This window comes from Dromiciops gliroides, chromosome 2, assembly GCF_019393635.1.
Source record: "Dromiciops gliroides isolate mDroGli1 chromosome 2, mDroGli1.pri, whole genome shotgun sequence".
Lineage (NCBI taxonomy): Eukaryota > Metazoa > Chordata > Mammalia > Microbiotheria > Microbiotheriidae > Dromiciops > Dromiciops gliroides.
Window position 1 is genome coordinate 219,861,136 of NC_057862.1, and position 20,637 is coordinate 219,881,772.

General features: G+C 37.1%; 1 protein-coding gene across 1 annotated transcript; it reads right to left on the bottom strand.

Annotated features, from left to right (window-relative positions):
• Positions 1-1,709: 1,709 nt before the first annotated feature.
• LOC122744139 (gap junction gamma-1 protein-like) lies at positions 1,710-2,879 on the bottom strand. Its single transcript, XM_043989529.1, has one exon. It carries the CDS (start codon positions 2,877-2,879, stop codon positions 1,959-1,961), a length of 921 nt encoding a protein of 306 aa, XP_043845464.1. The 3' UTR covers positions 1,710-1,958.
• Positions 2,880-20,637: the final 17,758 nt, after the last annotated feature.

The following is a 20,637-nucleotide window of genomic DNA, read 5'->3' on the forward strand; positions in this document are numbered from 1 at the left end:
CTACCATCTGTTAAAACCCAAGACATTTATGTTATCTCGTGAAATGATTAAGTCCCTCAAACTGGTCCCTTCAGGTGAACTTACCTTGTTTTGCAAAGTGCCCATAGTCCAGACCTTATAATTCCTTTCACATTTCCTCCTCGTCCCCATATATTAAATTAACCTGCCCTCTCTTATAGTCTCCCAGGCTCTTTGTTGCACTAGCTAATCTCATTATCCAACTCTTGGGCATCATTTTCACTTTTACAAGGTCCTCCAGGAGACACAAAAACTTACCCCAAAGGAGTGATTATAATTGTGGGAATTTTACATACTGTGGCAGACTAATGAGGATAGTATTTTGGACAGATGGATTTTTTGGGTACCAAAGAGACAAGAATAGTACATGTGAAACACACACCCAGTAACATATAATTAAATACGGTCCTGATTAGCTCTCTGAAAGTCTGTGTCTATTACTGAGAAGGATGCCAGGTGTAATTTGTTGAATAAATTCAGATGAGGTTATTGAAGATACATTTCAATCTTAGCTCAAAATCAAGTTCAGGTTATATTCCCATCATTAACCAATGATAGTAGTATGAGTTCTCAGAAAAAAGTGGGGATTTGGAAGTCATCCAATCCAATTCAACCCATGCTTTTTCTCTCTTTTCCTCTCCTGTTTCCCATGCATATATAGTGACCATATATCTCAGCTTTCAGGAAGCATTCCCAATTTTACACATACCTCGAAATAATATCAAGGCTATCTGGTTTAATGGACTAGAGAAGATCGCAGAATAATTTTAGGGGCCATTCAATGCCTATTCTGTGGGTAAGGATTTCACCTTTGACCCCTGGCCAGGCATCTTACAAATGGTTGCTGATAGTTATAAGCTGGGCAAGGAAAGGAAAGGACATTAACAGTACTGGGGGAAAAAAAGCCCTCAAATGGTTGGAAATCTTAGTACTTCATATAAAGAATAAAATATTATAACATATGTATATGTATATACACATATGTATACATACACTATTATTATTATATATACATGTGTATATACACACACTTATGTGTATATATGTGTATCTCTTTATACATGTATACATACATGTATATATACACACATTTAGAAAATCATAAGCTTCAGTACTTCTACGGATATATGATTTTAGAGATATAGACACTTCCTTTCCTGGTGCACATCTCAACCCATCCATGCTTTTTATCACATCAATTCTTATCCATAACTTTCCAATACCCTCCAAAGAAAATCTAGTCAATATGCTGTAGGTCTTCCTCTTGTTCTTTTCATATTGCACTGATCTAAGTACAATACTTATACTCTTAAATGTCATTGTTATTATATGACTATGCCCCTTGTTCAGTCATAGGTATCCTTGCTAATGTGCTTTATACAACTTATAAGTTATTTGTTGATAATATGATACAACTTATTTACTTTTTTTTTTTGACAGAACAAAATAAGTCTTTATTGGCATATAAGGTTTTCAGGCTTCAATGCCAAATGGCACCATATTTGGAGGGTAAGTCCCTGAGATGGTCAAAATTTCAAGTCTCCAGGTTTCAAGTTTCCAGGTCTATTGTCCAGTAAACTCAGTGTGTTCTGGGTGGTTATGGGGATGAGGTGGGAGGAGGAGGAGGGAGAGGAGTATCAAAATGAGGATGGAAAGAATGATCTCTAAGGAGAACTACAGTCAGAAGAAAGGTGGAAGGATAGGCCACCAAGGCCTTGTGACTGTGTTTGTGTATACATATGTACACACATACATGGGCATGTACATGTGAATACACATATATACACAAATATATGTATATGAAAGGATACAAAATGACTAAAAGATAAAGCTTTTATGGGTGGAGATTCTCAGGCCCTTAATCCTTGGGATTCCAAAACTCTCATTTCTCCCCATCGTGTGTGTCCAATAGCAGGTGAACAAGAAACATCTCCTGTAGGTCATAGATCTGTCTTGGAAATCCGGGCCTCTTTCTGGGCTTGGTTGTGCCGGTTTTGCTGAGTGGAGATAGCGTAAGTTGGAAGCTGATCTGAACAGTCAGGCGCTGTAGCCAGAGGTGTGCCCAGATGCAACGCCATGTCCATTTGCTTCTGGACCAGATGCAGCTGTTTGTGCATTTGCTCCAGGTCCAGTTTGAGACCCTTGGAATGGGGAGGTGGGGCAGAGCTGTATTCGCCGTTCTTCAAATTTCCCAGGCCCAGATGCAGCAACTCGATCAGATTGAGCAGGAGGCAGAGGCCACTGACTGCATACATGACCAGCAGGAAGATGGTCTTCTCCGTGGGACGAGATACAAAGCAGTCCACAGTGTGGGAGCAAGGGCTGCGTCGGCAGACGTAGAAAGGAGGCACCTCCAGGCCATAGAGTAGGTACTGGCCCAGTAGGAAGCCCACCTCTAAGGCAGACCTCACCAGCAACTGCCCCACATAGGCCCCCAGGAGCCCGTCTCTGCGGATCCTCCCGCGACCATCGTGGGCTCCATCATCGGGGGACTTCTGGGGCTTCTCTTGGATCATGGGCTCCTCCTCTTCCTCCTCTTGCTTCTGGGTCGTCTGGCGCCGGGAGAGATGGTGCACGGCATAGCCCAGGTAGAACACAGTGGGCGCAGTGACCAGGATGATCTGGAACACCCAGAAGCGAACGTGGGAGAGGGGCGCGAAGGCGTCGTAGCAGACGTTCTCGCAGCCTGGCTGCCGGGTGTTACACACGAATCCGCTCAGTTCGTCCCGGTAAATGGCCTCCCCGCCCACGGCCAGCAGCACCAGTCGGAACACAACCAGCACGGACAGCCAGAGTTTCCCCACCAGGGTGGAATGCTGGGTCACAGCCTCCAGCAACTTCGTCAGGAACGCCCAGCTCATCTTGGATTTTCCTAATTCCTTTCCACGACCTACAATCTCTTTTCTAGTTGCCCCGGGTGGTCAGAAGCCGGATTAACAGAAAGACGTGCAGGGAAAGCGGCAGGATTCGCGGGGGATTTCAGAGGGGTTCAGTGGCGGGAACAGATCCCCTTTCAAGCTGCGCCTTCCCTTTCACCACCCTCCCCCAACCTATTTACTTTTACCATATGTCTTCCCCCTTTCGGTTACACAAAACATGAATTCTTCAGAGATTGTGGTGTCTCATGATTCAGGGTTAAGTAACATCACTTGGATACTAATGGTATTAAAGAGACAGGCCTTTGCAGGTATAGTTACGGATCACAAAAAGTACTAGATAGTTTCTACTATTTGGTACTGGCTAAGAAATAAAGTGGAGGATCAATGGAATAGGCTAGGCATAGGAGACACAGTCGTAAATGACTTTAGTAATGTACTGTTTGATAAACCCAAAGACTCCAACTTTTGGGATAGGAACTCAGTATTTGACAAAAACAGCTGGGAAAACTGGAAGATGGTATGGCAGAAATTAGACATAGGCCAACATCTTACACCTTATACAAAAATTAAGGTCAAATGGGTACTTGATTTAGACATAAGAAGTGATAAGGTAAATTAGGAGAGGAAGGAATAGTCTACCTTTTAGATCTTTGGAAAGGAGAACAGTTTATGACCAATCAAGAGACAGAGAATATTATGAATTGCAAAATGAATTATTTTGATTACTTTAAATTGAAAAGGTTTTGTACAAACAGAAGCAATGCATCCAAAATTAGAAGGGAGGTAGAAAGCTGGGAAACAATTTTTATGGCCAGTACTTCTGATAAAGGCCTCATTTCTAAAATATATTGGGAACTAAATCATATAAGAATTCTAGTCATTCCCCAATTGAGAAATGGTCAAAGGATATTAATAAGCAGTTTTCTGATGAAGAAATCAAAACTATGTATTGCCATATGAAAAAATGCTGTAAATCACTACTGATTATAGAAATGCAAATTAAAACAACTCTGAGGTAACACCTGACACTTATCAGATTGGCTAATATGACAAAAAAGGAAAATAATAAATGTTGGAGAAACTGTGGGAAAATTGGAACACTTATGCATTGTTGGTGGAGCTGTGAACTGATCCAACCATTCAAGAGAGCAATTTGGAATTATGCCCAAAGGGCTATAAAGTTGTGCATATCCTTTGACCCAACAATACCACTTTGGGGTCTTTTTCCCAAAGAGATCATAAAAAAGGGAAAAGGACCCACATGTTCAAAAATATTTATAGATGCTCTTTTTTGGTGGCAAGGAATTGGAAATTGAGGGGTTGTCCATAAATTGGGGAATGGCTGGACAAGTTGTGGTATATGAATATATTGGAATTCTTTTTTTTAGTGAGGCAATTGGGGTTAAGTGACTTGCCTAGGGTCACACAGCTAGTAAGTGTTAAGTGTCTGAGGCTGGATTTGAACTCAGGTACTCCTGACTCCAGGGCTAGTGCTCTATCCACTGTGCCACCTAGCTGCCCCAATGTATTGGAATTCTATTGTGCTGTAAGAAAGGATGAGCAGGAGGAGTTCAGAGAACCCTGGAAGGACTTACATGAACTGATGATGACTGAGATGAGCAGAACCAGAAGAACATTTCACACAGTATCATCAACATTATGTGTTGATCAACTGTGATAGACTAGATGCTTTTCAGCAATACAATGGTACAAGAAAGTTCCAAAGGACTCATGATGGAAAAGGACCTCCAAATCAACATAAAAAATAGAACTGTGGAATATGGATGCTGATTGAATCATACTATTTCTTTTGGTTTTGGTGCTGTCGTTTTTCTTTTTTGAGGTTTTTGCTTTTTGCTCTGATTCTTCTCTTATAACATGACTAATGCAGAAATATGTTTAATATTATATATGTATATATATATGTGTGTGAGTATATATATGTATATATATATGTATATGTGTATATATATATGTATGTGTGTGTGTGTGTATATATATATATAAAACCTTCATCAGATTACCTGCTGTCTAGGGGAGGGAGAAAAATTGGAAATTAGAAATCTTATAAGAACAAATGTTGAAAAACTGGAAAATAATAAAATACTTGTAAAAAAAAGTACTACATACTTTCTCCAATAAAATCCAGTCCTGTGTCCTCTTCCTATTCAATTCTGACCCCAGTTTAGATTAAGACTAAAGCTTTACGGAATAGACGAAAATCCAAACTGGTCCTCAGTACTATGAAACCATAATGGAGTAAAACAGTCAAGTAAAATATTTTGCATGTTACAAAGTTTCATTCCAAAACAACTATTTTAGATATCTACTCAATTATTTATTAAAATAAAGGTAAAGCAGAAGGGGCATGTGGAGCTGTTGCCCAATTCAATTTATTTTTAGCTGACTCCAATTATACATGAAAAAGACCTGAGTGCCTGCTTCCATACTGCTGACATTTCCAATTGGTAGTATGCCTTCCTCTCCAACCTCTCTCAAAAAATAACATCGTTATTTTCTGAGTGCTATGCTATAGTTTGCTTCAGTGCAATGGTGTCCATTTAACATGAATTGCTCCTATCTGTCATGACCTCAATTATCAATCTTCAGGGGTGTGTGATTTTACTAGTATGGGCACACCCACCATCTAATATTTTCACTTTTCTATTTAGATCTTAAAATTATCTATCTAGAGCTGGAAGGTACTTCAAAGACCATTTGGGCCCCCTCCCTTGTACAGATGAGTGAAGTAAGGCCAAGGGAGATTAAGTGATTTTTCCCAAGGACATATATATGTATTAACCTCCAGAAGTTGGTCTAAAAATCAAATCCTCTAACTGGACAGATTGAGCTCTTTCAATTTTCTTCCTCATTGACTAATAACTGGTATTCACAAATCTCTAACCAGAACCCAAAACAAAACAAAGAAACAAAAAATCCTTCATGCCTTTTGGATAATAGATTAAGAACTATAAGGGGCTTTAAAAGTCACCTTGTCTGCCCCTCATTTTAAAGATAAGGACAGTAAAGATCCAAAACTAAGTGACTTGTCTAATGTAACATGAGGGGCAGCAGAACCTTGATTTGAACTTAGAAACTCTGATTCCATACCCAAAGTTCTTTCTATTACAATTGCCTCTAATCAATTGTTCAGTCTTCTGGTGATAAACTTTCCAGACTTAGCTAGCTCAGTCCCAGGCCCACATACAAACCTAGGAAAAAAGTGGCAGAACAGGAGTCTAAACAGAGAGCCACTGAACATTAAGGATCCCCTTCATGCCAGGATCAACAATTAACATAGGATTTTAGTAAGAATAGTAGATTATGGGACAGTTAGGTGGTGCAGTGGATAGAGCACTGGCCCTGGATTCAAAAGGACCTGAGTTCAAATCCAGCCTCAGACACATAACACTTACTAGCTGTGTGACCCTGGGCAAGTCACTTAACCCCAATTGCCTCACACACACACACACACACACACACACACACACACACACACAAAGAATAGTAGATTACTAGAAGTTTAGGTTTATTGATGCAGGAGATTGTTTTAATCTAGTTCCCAGTTTATGTCCACTTTGGTGACTATGCTAAGATAGAGAAATGTCATATGTTTGGGTCCTGCACAAAAGGAAGAGTATACCCCATCTAGAACAGGAGGTTGATGGAGGTTCCCCTTCAGAACCATGTGAGAGCAGTTGTTATGTAGCAACAGAAATGGTGACAAGAGGAAAACAGTTTGATAACAATAGCTTGAGCAGTTTTCTTTCTCAAACAATGACTTCTAGGGAGCCTGGAAAAGGGGCAAACCATAAGATATGCATTTTTTATTTTAATTTTTCATTTATTTAATTTTTCATATTTATTTCTTTTATATTCAATATGTATTCATTCAATTTATGGAATAAAATAAGCATTTCTATAACAGTTTAATTTTTTAAATGATTGCACATGAAACTGCAAATTTCTTATGCACAACTTTTGCTATTCCTTTTAAATATATAAATCTGTGACTAATTTTTTTAAAAATTCTTAATCACTTGCCAAAGTGACCAGAATGTGGAGGAGGAAGGATATTTAGAGAAACTTACAATGCTTTCCCCTTTCCTCTGTCTTACTTCAGGTAGGCTTGACTGGCACACTTTCCTAAGCCTTCTTTTATTTTTTCAAAGACTACATCTGGCTGATCTAATCTTATTTCTCATAAAAGCCAATGGTTGACTATAACCTGTGTATTTTCTTGTGTCCCTTTGTTAGTGGCATGAGTGTGCTGCCAGAGCTCAGGGAACAATAGTGGAGTTAGTGACCCTAACCTTTACCATGCTTTTTTTTTTTTTATGTTTTATTTTGAGTCACTAAGATCAAATACAAACTCCTCTATTTGGCATTACAACCTAGCTCTAACTTACTTTTTAAGCCTTATTATACATAGTACCCTTTACTCACTCAGTGGGCCACCCAAAGTGGCCTTGTTAGTCCTCACACGCAACATTCTGTCTCCTGTCTCCATGCTTTGACACAGGCCCAGCTGTCTCCTATACAGGAAACATCCAATACTTAATTTCCTTTAAATTTCAACCAAAAAAAATTTCCCAAATGAGGCCTTTTCTAATCTTCCCTAGCTAATCTCTCCCTATCATCACCATTAAAAAAAAAATATATATATATATATATATATATAATTTTTAATTTATGGGATAAACCAAGTATTTCTATAACATTATATATTTAATTTCACATGAAAACGAAAACTGATTATGTACAATTTGCTATTCCATTTACATATATATATATATATACACGTATATAAATTTCTTTGTCTTTTTTCTCCTTTTTTCCCTTTCCCCCAACCCAGAGATAGCTACTATTAGTCACAAATATATGTGTTTGTGTGTGTGTAAAATTATTCTATATATACTTTTATTTATCAGCTCTTTCTCTGGATGCAGGTAGCATCTTTCTTCATGCGTTCTTTCTAACTAATGTGGTTATTTATAATAGTTAACATTACCAACAAATTAACATTTTTGTGTCATCAGTGAACAATTGTTAAGCACCTATTTTGTTTCAGGAACCACTGGGGATGCAAAGAAAAGTAAAATTCAGTCTCTGACCTCACAGTCTAATGGGGGAGAAAATAAGCAATTATACACTATAAATTGGAGATAATCAACAGGAAGAAGGCTCTAGGATGAAAGAAATTTGATAAAGGCTTCCTAAAGAAGGTTAAGTTTTTAACCTAGACTTGAAAGATGTCACAGAAGTCTGGAGGTGGGGATGGGGAGGGAGAGAATTCTAGACTTGGGTAAGTTGTCACAGTACAGAATTTCATAACACACACTATGGTTTCTTGACTTTGTGTATTCAAACAAATGGTATATGGCCATGAGGATGTATATATACATATATATACACACACACATACATATATACATATATGTACATATATATATATCCACATACATTTATGTATATGTATGTATAGTCATGTACATATGAATATATGCCTTCAATGGAAACTAATACCATATGGGAAGAATCATGAAATTATTTTTCTTTTTTTTGGAAACATTTTTATTTAAAGTTTTGAGTTCCAAATTCTAGCCCCTCCCTTCCTACCTCCCTTCTCCCCTCCCTCCAGTGGTGAGCAATCAAATATAGGTTAGATATGTGTAATTATGTAAAAAATTTCCATATTAGTAATTTTATATACAAAGATTCAAAGGAAACAAAATGAAAGTGAAAATAGGATGCTTCATAATGTGTTCAATCAACATGAGTTATTTCTTTGAAAGTGAATAGTTTGTTTCATTATTAGTCCTTTGGGGTTGTCTTGTGTCATTGTATTTCTGAGAATAGTTAAATCATTTACAGTTTTGGAACCATTGGAATGATACCACCTGCTGGAGACTTACAGTGGGAGGGTTCCGCCATGAGGAGAAGGTATCTGAGGGCAAGTCATGTGGCTCTTTGGCATCAGAAAGTAACGTTTGCTTGTGGGAGGAAGAAGGGGCGAGGCTGGTGCTCTTGCTCTCTTTCGTCAGCACGCTGGTGGAAAGTGCAGCTAGAAATGCACTCTCCCTTTTATAGATAGATGAATCTAAGCTTTTCTCTCCCTCTTCACCAAATTCTTATTCTCCTTAACAAATTCTTAAAAGTCTAACTCTTGCTAAAGCTTATAATTTATTTGCGACCACTCATTACATATTTTAGACAGACTAGCTAGAATTTTAGCCCCTTACCGTTCTTCATCAAACAATATCGCTATCACTGTGCACAATGTTCTCCTGGTTCTGCTCACTTCACTATGCATCAGTTCATACAAGTCTTTCCAGGCCTTTCTGAAATCATCCTGATTGTCATAATATTCCATCACAATCATATACCACAACTTGTTTAGCCATTCCCCAATTAGGATTTCTTTGATTTCCAATACTTAGCCACGACAAAAAAGAGTTGCTGTAAATATTTTTGTACAAATAGGTCTTTTTATCTCTTTTGAGATGTCTTTGTGATCTAAACCTAGTAGTGGTATTACTGGATCAAAGGATATGCAGTTTTATAGCCCTTTCATCATAGCTCCAAATTGTTTTTCAGAATGCTTGGCTCAAGGGGCAGCTAGGTGGTGCAGTGGATAAAGCACCCACCCTGGATTCAGGAGGACATGAGATCAAATCTGGCCTCAGACACTTGACACTTAGTAGCTGTGTGACCCTGGGCAAGTCACTTAACCCCAATTGCCTCACCAAAAAACAACAACAACAACAACAACAACAACAACAAAAACCCAGAATGGTTGACTCAATTCACAGACCCATAAGCAGTGGATTAGCATCCCATTTTCCTACATCCCCTTTAACTCTCCAAATTTTCCTTTTTTTGTTATATTTAACACTCTGATAGGTGTGAGGCAGTACCTAGCAGTTATTTTAATTTGCATTTCTCTGATGAATAGTGATTTTGAGCATTTTTTCACATGACTATGGATAACTTTTATTTGAACTGCCTATTCAAATGTTTTGACCACTTATTTTTATAAATTTGACTCAGTTCTCAATAAATTTGAGAAATGGGGTCTTTATCAGAAGTACTTGTTGAAAAAATTCTTTCAAGCTGTGCATAACCTTTGACCCAGCAATACCACCTTTAGGTCTTTTTCCCGAAGAGATGATGGAAGGGGGAAAGGGACCCACATGTACAAAAATATTTATAGCTGTTCTTTACGTGGTGGCAAAGAATTGGAAGTTGAGGAGGTGCCCATCAATTGGGGAGTGGCTGGACAAGTTGTGGTATATGAATACAATGGAGTACTATTGTGCTATAAGAAATGATGAGCAGGAGGAGTTCAGAGAAACCTGGAGGGTCTTGCGTGGGCTGATGATGAGTGAGATGAGCAGAACTAGAAGAACATTGTACACAGTAACATCAACATTAATGTTGATCTACTGTGAAGGACTATATTCTTCTCACCAATGCAATGGCACAGAAGAGTTCCAGGGAACTCGTGATGGAAGAGGATCTCCAAATCCAGGGGAAAAAAAAAAAAAAAGAACTGCGGAGTATAGATGCTAAATGAACCATACTATTTCTTTTGTTTTTGATGCTGTTTTTTTTTTTCTATTTAGAGGTTATACATCATTGCTCTGATTTTTTTTCTCTTATAACATGACTAATGCAGAAATAGGATTAATGTTATTATGTGTATATATATATATATAACCTATATCAGATTACCTGCTGTCTAGGGGAGGGGGGAGGGAGAAAAATCTGAAATTGTTAAGCTTGTATAAACAAAGGTTGAGAACTATCTTTACATGTAACGGAAAAAAATAAAATACTTTATTAAATTTAAAAAAAAAGAAAAAATTATTTCCCAGTTTTCAACTTTCCTTATAATTCTGGTTGCATTGTTTTGTTTGTACAAAAGCTTTTTAATTTTATATAATCAAAATTTCTGATTCTGTTTTTTAAAACAGCAAAATATTTTGCAAAATGCTTATTCATGTCAATATAGTGTTTTATCTTGGATAACTTAGATGGAAATTCAAAGTAGCTTCAAATCCCAATTCTATCATATTTTCTATGAAGCAAGATTTGTAGATATAGTTGAGTGTCTTAAGTGTCCAATATCCATCCTCCAGTGTGATTTGTAGATTATAGATAGATAGATAGATAGATAGATAGACAGATAGATAGATAGAACATTTATTAAGTGCTGATCATATTCCAGGAATTGTGCTAAATATTGGGAATACAACTAAAAGCAAAAGAAAAAAAGATAGTACATATACTCCAGGAACTTTATTTCAATGAAGGAAAATAACATCTAAAGGGAAGATGGAAAGCCTGGTGATATGGGAAGAGTTGGAGTCCAGGTCTCTGGTACAGGATAGGGATTTGTGTAATTTAAGATTCTAAATGTGGATTCTAATCTGTTCCCCCAGTTTGGGGGAAACTGACTAAAAATCACTGATAAAACGAGTTTAGGTTTTTAAGGGTTTATTGGAAAATAGAAAGAAAAAGATTGAGAACAGAATTCTAACAGCCTGGCATTCCTATCTTTCCTCAAATTTCCTGTGAGGTACTCTGCCGCCACCACCATCAAGTCAGGAAGCCAAAAAACCCCAGCGCTCTCTGCGCAGGCTCCCCTTTCCTCCTTCCTGTCTCCTCCCAGACCATAGGAGGCTCCTCAAGTTGATTGGCTGGTAGCCTTGATAGACAGCACCCATGAGCAAACGTCATTTCCTGACGCCAAGGAAAAGCCGCAATGCCTCTGAGGCATTTTCCTCATGGTGGAGCTTTCCCACAGCAAGTCTCCAGTAGGTGGCGTCATTCCAATCATTACAGATTCAACAATCAGGAAAGACTATCTCGGAGTGGTGGCATCTCCAGAGTGAGAAAAATGCTGGTGAAAGGTTGGGGAAGTTTGGAGAGTAAGGAAGAGAACCAAGAGTAAAGTGATCTTGGCCTGCACATTTCATGAAATGTCAATCTGGCCCAGGCACTTATCAATTGGAGGAAAGGGCTTTAGGTGAAGATATTTCCAGAGTAAGAAGACTGCTATAGATGGTATTTGGTTAGTAATAAATGGAGTCTAGAATGACTGTGTACATCACCCAAATTCACTAAATGATTAGTAACTTGATAATTTGCTCATATAACTTTAATATGCTTAGTTTTGAGTACAGCACTTGACTAGTCAATAATTTTTACTACTTTTATTTTCTACTCAGACTCCTTGAAAAGGTCAGATGTATGAAACTACTTAAAATCATGGAACTTAAAGTGACCTAAGAGTTCATCTAATCTAACTTCCATCCCACTTGTACCCATATGCAAGACTGATCTCTGAGTCTGACCTCTCAGAATCTCAGTGTTAAAGTTTTCTATACTTGAACTAGGATTCAGTATCCTAAACTTTCACTGTATTAAGATAAGTTTAATGGACATCCTTATGTAAGTTTTCAAGTGATTATTAGGCATTTTCTAGTCCACTCAACATTTTTGGAAACTACAATGACAGAAAATATTGAACCATATCAGCTTTAATTTACATTTTTCAACTCCTTCCACCTAAGGCAGATAATGTATAATACATGTTTTCTCATGCTTTTTAAAAGATAAAAGTTGAACAACAAAGACAAGTCAAAAAAGAGTCAGAAAGTAAGATGAAAAAGAGAAAGAGCAGAGCTAGCAGTGAGCTGTGTTGCTATGGCTCAATCTTACATTTAATCAAATAATACACTGGCACATGTAGCAAATCAATCAAGAGAATGACACTTGGGTCACTGAAAAATATTATAGGCTGAAAGTTGTGACCAGTAAAGTTGAGCTCTTGAGCTGCTACCATTTTGCAGGGAGGAAGGAGAGGGTGGAGGACACTAGAGAAGTAACTTACTCTCCTCATATCTGTTTTTATCCTTGGAAAGCTGCATAACCCATTAAACTCAATATAAAGCAAATCCTTTTTTTATTTTTTTCTGGGAATCAGTGAAAAATCTTTAATACTTGGATTTTTTGATGCTCAATATGCTACTTTTATGATTAAATGGCAAATAAGAAGTAAGCTATTTGAGATATTTAACAAAGTAATTTCTAGGGATGTCTCATGGTAAGCACAGACATATAAAGCATAATGTGTATGTATATGCATATATATATGGTGTGTGTATATATATACATACATACACAGACACACACAGAATATATACATATATACATATATATGTATATATGTATATACATATATATGTATATGTATATATATATATATATATATATAATCTCTGTGTGTGTGTAATATTATTGTTGTTCAGTTGTTTCAGTTTTTTTGACATTTCATGACCTTATTTGTTTTTTTGTGGCAAAGATACCAGAGTGGTTTATCATTTCTTTCTCTAGCTCATTTAATTTTATAGATGAGGAACTGAGGTAAACAGGGTCAAGTGATTTGCTCATGGTCACACAGCTAGTATGTGACTGAGGCCAGATTTGAGCTTATAAAGATTAGTTTTCATGATTCCAAGTCCAGTGTTTTATCCACTGTGCCATCTTAAAACCTGATTACACACACACACACACACACACAATGCATATATACATATATATGTGTATATGTGACATATGTATATATATCTATACATACATATGGGTATATATAAATAGGCATATATGTGCGTGTGTATTTATGATAATAGCTTGCATTTATATAGTACTTTTGCTTTTTAAGGTACTTTTTCCAAAACTACTTTTTAGGTGTTATTTTCCCCATTTTACTAATGAGAAAATTGAGACCTGTAGTCATAAGTGTAGACTTTTTGAAGCTAATACCCAAACTCAGATCTTTTGCCTCCCAGTTCAGTGTTATCTCTGCCACTTTGGGATGCCTGTCAAAGATCTCACTATAGTTTTAAAACAGCAGCATGTGTTAGCACAGTATAAAAAAATATCATTTTTTAAACAGATGCTTACAAATTCATCACCAGAAACTTTAGCATATTCATTCACAACGAAAACCAAAATGGAGCCACTACATGCAATCTGTTTGATTTTTTTTTAGGCAAACACCAGATGACTTAATGCTTTCTTTGGGAAGCAATAAACAATAGGATACAAATTGTAATTACATTAAATTCTCAGATAGCTCTGTGTGCATCATTTTCTTACTCCCTAAACCTTCTTATAGAAACAGGAAGATGGAAGATATTTTAATTATGTCAGGAATTCATAGAAAAGTCATTTTTTTCCATTAAATTTACAAATGGGCTTTCTTTAGATTTTAAGAAAGATTATAGCATTATTTGGAAAACTTTTAAAGATTTTTCCAATAGTAATAAACATGTCAACTAAAATCTGGGAAAGAAAAATATATAATTTAAAGAGAAAACCTCCATTATGATAAGAAATTTCATTTGCTCTAGGAAAGTCAACAAACATTTTAAAACCTTAATACATTTAAGATATATCCCTAATACCACTGATGCAAAAATGAAAGCAATTGGGGATAATGGGGATAAGAAAAAGTAAAAAAAAAAGAATAATGATGAGAGAATGAAAAGAAAAAGAATAATAGCTAAATTAAAGTTAATGAAAAAATGTTAGGGTACTCAGTAAAAAGGTGAAAATTTAGAGGAAGCATGGATGTATTTTGGAGGAATAATAATGAATTCTCTTCTGGAAATGTAGAGTTTGGGATGCTGATAGGCTCCTCAAATGAGAAAGTTAGGTGGTACAGTGCACTGGTCCTCAAGTTGGGCAAGTCACTAAAACCCAGGTCTTTCTCCAGTTGTCCTGTTAAGTATATTGCCACTGGACTCAAATGGCTTTGGAGGAGAGAGTGAGGGTGTTGAATTTGTATGGCTCTACCTCTAAATCCAATTTAGTGTAAGTCATGACTACACATGATGTCATAGTACTCTTTGAGAATGAAGGACAAACAACAACAACAACATCAAATGGAGATATTCAGAGAGTAGCTAACTGGCTCAGTGGACAAAAGGCTGGGCCTCGAGTCCAAAAGACCTGAGCTCAAATCCAGCCTTAATCACATACTAGCTGTGTGAACCTAGGCAAATCATTTAACTTATTTGCCTCAGTTTCCTCATCTAGAAAATGGGAATAATGATATGTGATGTTTAAAATGTAACAGTTATTACTAAAATCTAATATGTGGTCGCCTTAAATTAGAAGCTTATAGCACCAGTCTTTGGGCATTAAGGATTTATTAAAGCATATTAGAAGTTAGCAAAAGACAGAGGAAGAGCACGTGGCATTCAGAAAGAAAAAGCCTAGCTAACCTGACCCTGCCACCACCACAACTGAGACCTCCAACTGAAAAAGCCAGATTCTCAGTCTCCTAGAGCAGAAGCTCCCTGCGGGACCAAAAGAGGGGCAGTCCCCACACACAGCTCCAAGCTAAATGGCTGGTAGCATTAATTGACATGACTTACAGGGGGTTCTATGAATACATGTAACTTCCAGATGCTAGTCACATGCTTTCTCCTCAGGGAGGCATTGCCCTGCTTCTCACAACGTCTTTCTCAGCAGGGGGTGACACCCTAATTCTTACAAATAGTACCTACTTTCCAGGCTCATTGTAAGCAACAAATGATATTTTAATACTATATAACTATAATAATTTATAATATATCATATTCTATAACATATATAATTTAATATATCATATTCTATACACATGATTGTGTTTTCTTAAAATTAATTATTATTTACCAGTTTTGGTTAAGCATATATTAATTAAAATTATATATCAGTAAGGAATTGACCACATGGCAGTTAGCATGAGCAAGAGAAAAGCCCCAAAAGACCCATGCTGTCTCCTGGATCCAGCACATACTAACTCTTTTTTTTTTCTTTTAGTGAGGCAATTGGGGTTAAGTGACTTGCCGAGAGTCACACAGCTAGTAAGTGTTTAGTGTCTGAGGCCAGATTTGAACTCAGTTACTCCTGACTCCAGGGCCGGTGCTCTATCCACTGTGCCACCTAGCTGCCCCCCATACTAACTCTTGAGAAGCAAATATTAAACTTCCATTGTGTTCATTCACACCTTGGAAATTTACAAACTATAAATCAGGACTTGGTTTATTATTTCCTTTAATGTCTAGAGTAGCAAAAGTGATGGAGAAAATATTAATAACAGATTAAACTACAAAATATAACATGTACTTTTTTTATTTTGAGAGAACTGGTTGTTAAATATTTACCACATCACTTTTGACTGTGCTCATTCAAAACCGTAAAATGCATTATAAATTTGACAATAAATGATAAGCAAAAATTATCATTAGTCATATTAATTATAATAATTTTTTAATCAACTAGTTTTTTTTAACTAATATATTTTGCTGACTAGAAATGAGCTCATAGGGATTAAAAATTTTAAGAATATTTGAGAGAGGTTGCTGGTGTTCTTATTTGTTTGTTTTTCTTTTTATATTTGAGTAAACTAGACTATATTATATCAAGGATCATTTTCAGATCTGAGTCCTTGACCACATGATTATAATAAAGATAATCACTTTTTAAAGATATAGAATCTCAAATGACTATAATCCCTGCTTTAGAATTAAAGAGATATCTTTCCCCTTCAAAGAAGTAATAGGGAAAATTAAAATATCTTTAAAAATCAACTTGATTTTCTCAAGTTTTAAGATATGTGAGATCTTTGGATGGTCTTTCAAATACAAAAAGATATTTTCCCCAACAAAGAACATCGTAGGAATATAAATCTTATTAAAAAATACTGGAAAACTATAATTGTATAACAGGAAGAATAATGATAAGAGGATAGTCCCTTTATATAAAATATGGAAATTGAGTGAAGTAAAACTTATTTAAATATATGGGGAAAAAATCTCAGGGAATTTGACACAGATGACAGAGTACCAGGCTTGAAATCAGGAAGATTCATCTAGCTGAGTTCAAATTTGGCCTCAAACACTTACTAGCTATGTGATGCTGTGGAAGTCACTTAACCCTCAATTTCCTCATCTATACAATGAGCTAAAGAAGGAATGACAAAACACTCCAGTATTTTTTTTTCCAGGGCATTGAGGGTTAAGTGACTTACCCAGAGTCACACCGCTAGTGTATGAGGCCGGATTTGAACTCAGGTCCTCCTGAATCCAGGGCCTGTGCTTTATTCACTGCACCACTTAGCTACTCCACACTCTAGTATCTTTGCCAAGAAAACCCCAAATGGGATCACAAAGAGTTGAACATGAATGAAGAGGACTGACCACCGCCACCAACCAAGCCCAGGTTTAAAATGAAAGGAGGAAGGTGGCAGAGGAAAGACATTATAACAAACAGAGCTCTTGACACAATTACCGCATAAACAGCAACAAAACAAGTCTTGGAGCTGCAAAACCCACAAAAAGATGGGCTGACACAGACCACAGATACTCTGAGCAAGAGGAACTTACCCCCAAGGTTCCAAATTAGCTGCAGCACCAGAATCTTCTGGAACTAAGCTTATGGTTGGGTGACAGGGCTGAACAGCTGGCCAGGGGCATGAAAATACAGGGGTGTCTGCAGGACCTAAGGAGGAATTCGGCTATCCCACACCAGCAGGGAACCAGGAAGAAATCCTGAGTCATGGGAGACACAGATGGGGGAGGGGTGCAGGCCTGTGAGAAACTAAGAGCCACAGCACAAATAGTTCTGCTGGCTTAGCAAGTTGGTTTGAGGTTATCTTCAGAACAGAGAACAGGCCAGACAGAAGAAAAACCTGCCCTCCTTCAAACCAAAACACCTTGGGACAGTGTATCTTGGAAGTAGGGCCCCATTGTAAGAGGGGTTAAAAGTCCAATAAAAGGTGTCAAGATGAGAAAGCAAAGAAAGTTGAGAATTATTGAAAGTTTCTTTAGTGACAAGGAAGATTGATGTGCACCCTCAGAAGAGGATAGCAACCTCAGGGCTGCACATCCAAATCTTCAAAGAAAAATATGAACTGGTCTCAGGCCATGTAAGTGCTCAAAAGGGACTTTGAAGAGAAAGTACGATAGAAGGAAGATTTAGAGAGGGGGAGGAAAGAGTGGAAAGAGAAATGAGAGTAATGGAGGAGAGTCAAGAGAAAAAATCAACAGCTTGCAAAGCCAAATAAAAAAGGACATATAAAAGCTCTTTGAGAAAAATAATTGCCTAAGAATTAGGATTGAACAAATAGAAGCTAGTGACTTTATGAGAAACCAAGACACAGTACAGCAAATCCAAATGAATAAAAAAAAAATAGAGGGTGGGGGCAGCTAGGTGGTACAGTGGATAAAGCACCAGCCCTAGATTCAGGAGGACCTGAGTTCAAAACTGACCTCAGACATTTGATACTTACTAGTTGTGTGACCCTGGGCAAGTCACTTAACCATCATTGCCCCGCCCCCCCCCCAAAAATAGAGGGCAATATGAAATATCTCCTTGAAAAAACAGTTGACCTGGAAAATAGATACAGGAGAGATAATTTGAAAATCATTGGACTACCTGAAAATCATAACCAAAATATAAGTTTAGATAGCATCTTCCAAGAGATTATCAGGGAAAATTGCCCTGATATTCTAGAAGCAGAAGGCAAAATAGAAATTGAAAGGATCCACCAATCACCTCCAGAAAGAGATCCCAAAAGGAAAACCTCCAGGAATTTTATAGCCAAATTCCAGAGCTCCTAGATCAAGGAGAAAATATTGCAAGCAGCTAAAAAAAGGAATTCAATTACTGTGGAGCTCCAATAAGGCTAAAACAAGATCTAGCAGTATCTATATTAAAGGACCAGAGGGCATGGAATATGATATTCCAGAGGGCACAGGAACTGATACTACAGATAAGAATCACATACCCAGCAAAACTTGTATAATCTTTCAGAGGAAAAAATGGGACTTTAATGAAAAAGAGGACTTTCAGGCATTTGTGATGAAAATACCTGACCTGAATGGAAAATTTAACTTTCAAATACACAACCCTGGAGAATCATAAAAAGGTAAAGAGGAAAATCATGAGTAATATTAAAAAAATAAACTGTTTACATTCCTACATGGGAAGATAATATTTGAACTTAAAAGGACATTCTCAGTAAGGAATACACAGAGGAGACAGGTCTGAACTGAATATGAAGGGATGATATCTATAAAGCATTTATTTTTTGTTTATCCTTGTTCTTTGTGGGACAAACTAGGTGAGGAATCTTATGCCTGGGTCCAAGACTTGTGCTTTGTCCACTGTGCCACCTAGATAACCCATGATGACATCTTTAAAATAAGGCTGAAGGGTAGGAAGAATGGACTGGATGAGGGGGAAGGGGAGAAGTTGACTGGGGAGAGGTAATGAAGGAAATAAGAAAAAAGCTTATGGAGGGGAGGGGAAGAGGGGAAGGAGTGGGAGAGTAAGTGAACCTTATTATCATCAGAAGTGGCTCAAACAGGGAATGACATACATACTCAAGTGGGTTTAGTAATATATTTTTACCCTGAGGGAAAGTGGAAGGGGAAGGACATAAGGGGGTAGGGGGAAAAGAGGGGAAGGAGGGAAGGGCAGATTGGGGGAAGGAGCAGTAAAAAGCAAAACACTTTTGAGGAAGGTGAAGATGTTCTGCATACCTTCAAAAATATGACATATTGATTTGCTTAATTTCATAGGGGGGGTTGAGGAGGAAGGGAGGAAGAAAAATTTAGAACAAAAAATTAGCTCAAAGACCTTAATCTCATCAGAGTGATCTGCTGGGAAACATGTGGTTATTTTCAGCAAGGCAATGATCCAAGATAACCCTGAAGGACTTATGAAAATTGCAACCCATCTACAGAGAAAGAACTGATGGCATCTGAAAACAGACTGACACATATTTTTTTTGGGGGGGGGGCAATGAGGGTTAGGTGACTTGCCCAATGTCACACAGCTAGTAAGTGTCAAGTGTCTGAGGCCAGATTTGAAATCACATCCTCCTGAATCCAGGGCCTGTGCTTTATCCACTGTGCCACCTAGCTGCCACACACATTTTAAAAATATGTTTCTTTCTTTTATAGTTCCTTAATCTGGAGTTTTGTTTTTTAACTGTTTTCTCTCACAAACTAGCTAATGTGGGGATGTTTTCCATGACTACTCATGTATAACTTATAATGAATTGCTTGAGTTCTTGTGGGTGGTGGGTGGGAAGGGAGGGAGGAAGAGAAATTGGAACACAAAGCTTTAAAAAGATGAGGTTAAAATTTGTTTTAGATATATTTTAGAAAATAAAATTCTAACCAAAAAAATGAAAGGAGAATCTGTCAATTATCAAAAACAATTCTATGAGAAAATCATCACCCTTAAATATTATCTAGTTTTCGAATGTATAAATTATCAATGACTTTTTAAGCATTATGAAAAGGAAAAAAAAATAGACATTTCATCTTCTCTAAGAAGTTATATTCCCTATTGAAATTGTACATCTCCTCCAAGGGACATTTTAATATCTTTTTTCATCTATGAAACCTTGTCTGAATACTACAGCATTCTTTACTTTCCTTGTGCTCCTATAGCTTATAGCGAAAGGATCACTAGATTTGGAATCAGAGGACCTGTGTTTAACTCACAATTCTGTCACTAAATAGTTATACAAGATGCCTTGTATAAGTCACTTAAGTACTTCTTGCCTCAGTTTCCTCACCTATAGAATGAGGGAAATGAGCTAGATAGCATGCTTCCAGTTGTAGTTATGTGATCATATGAAGAGTGATTTTAATAGACATACAATAAATCA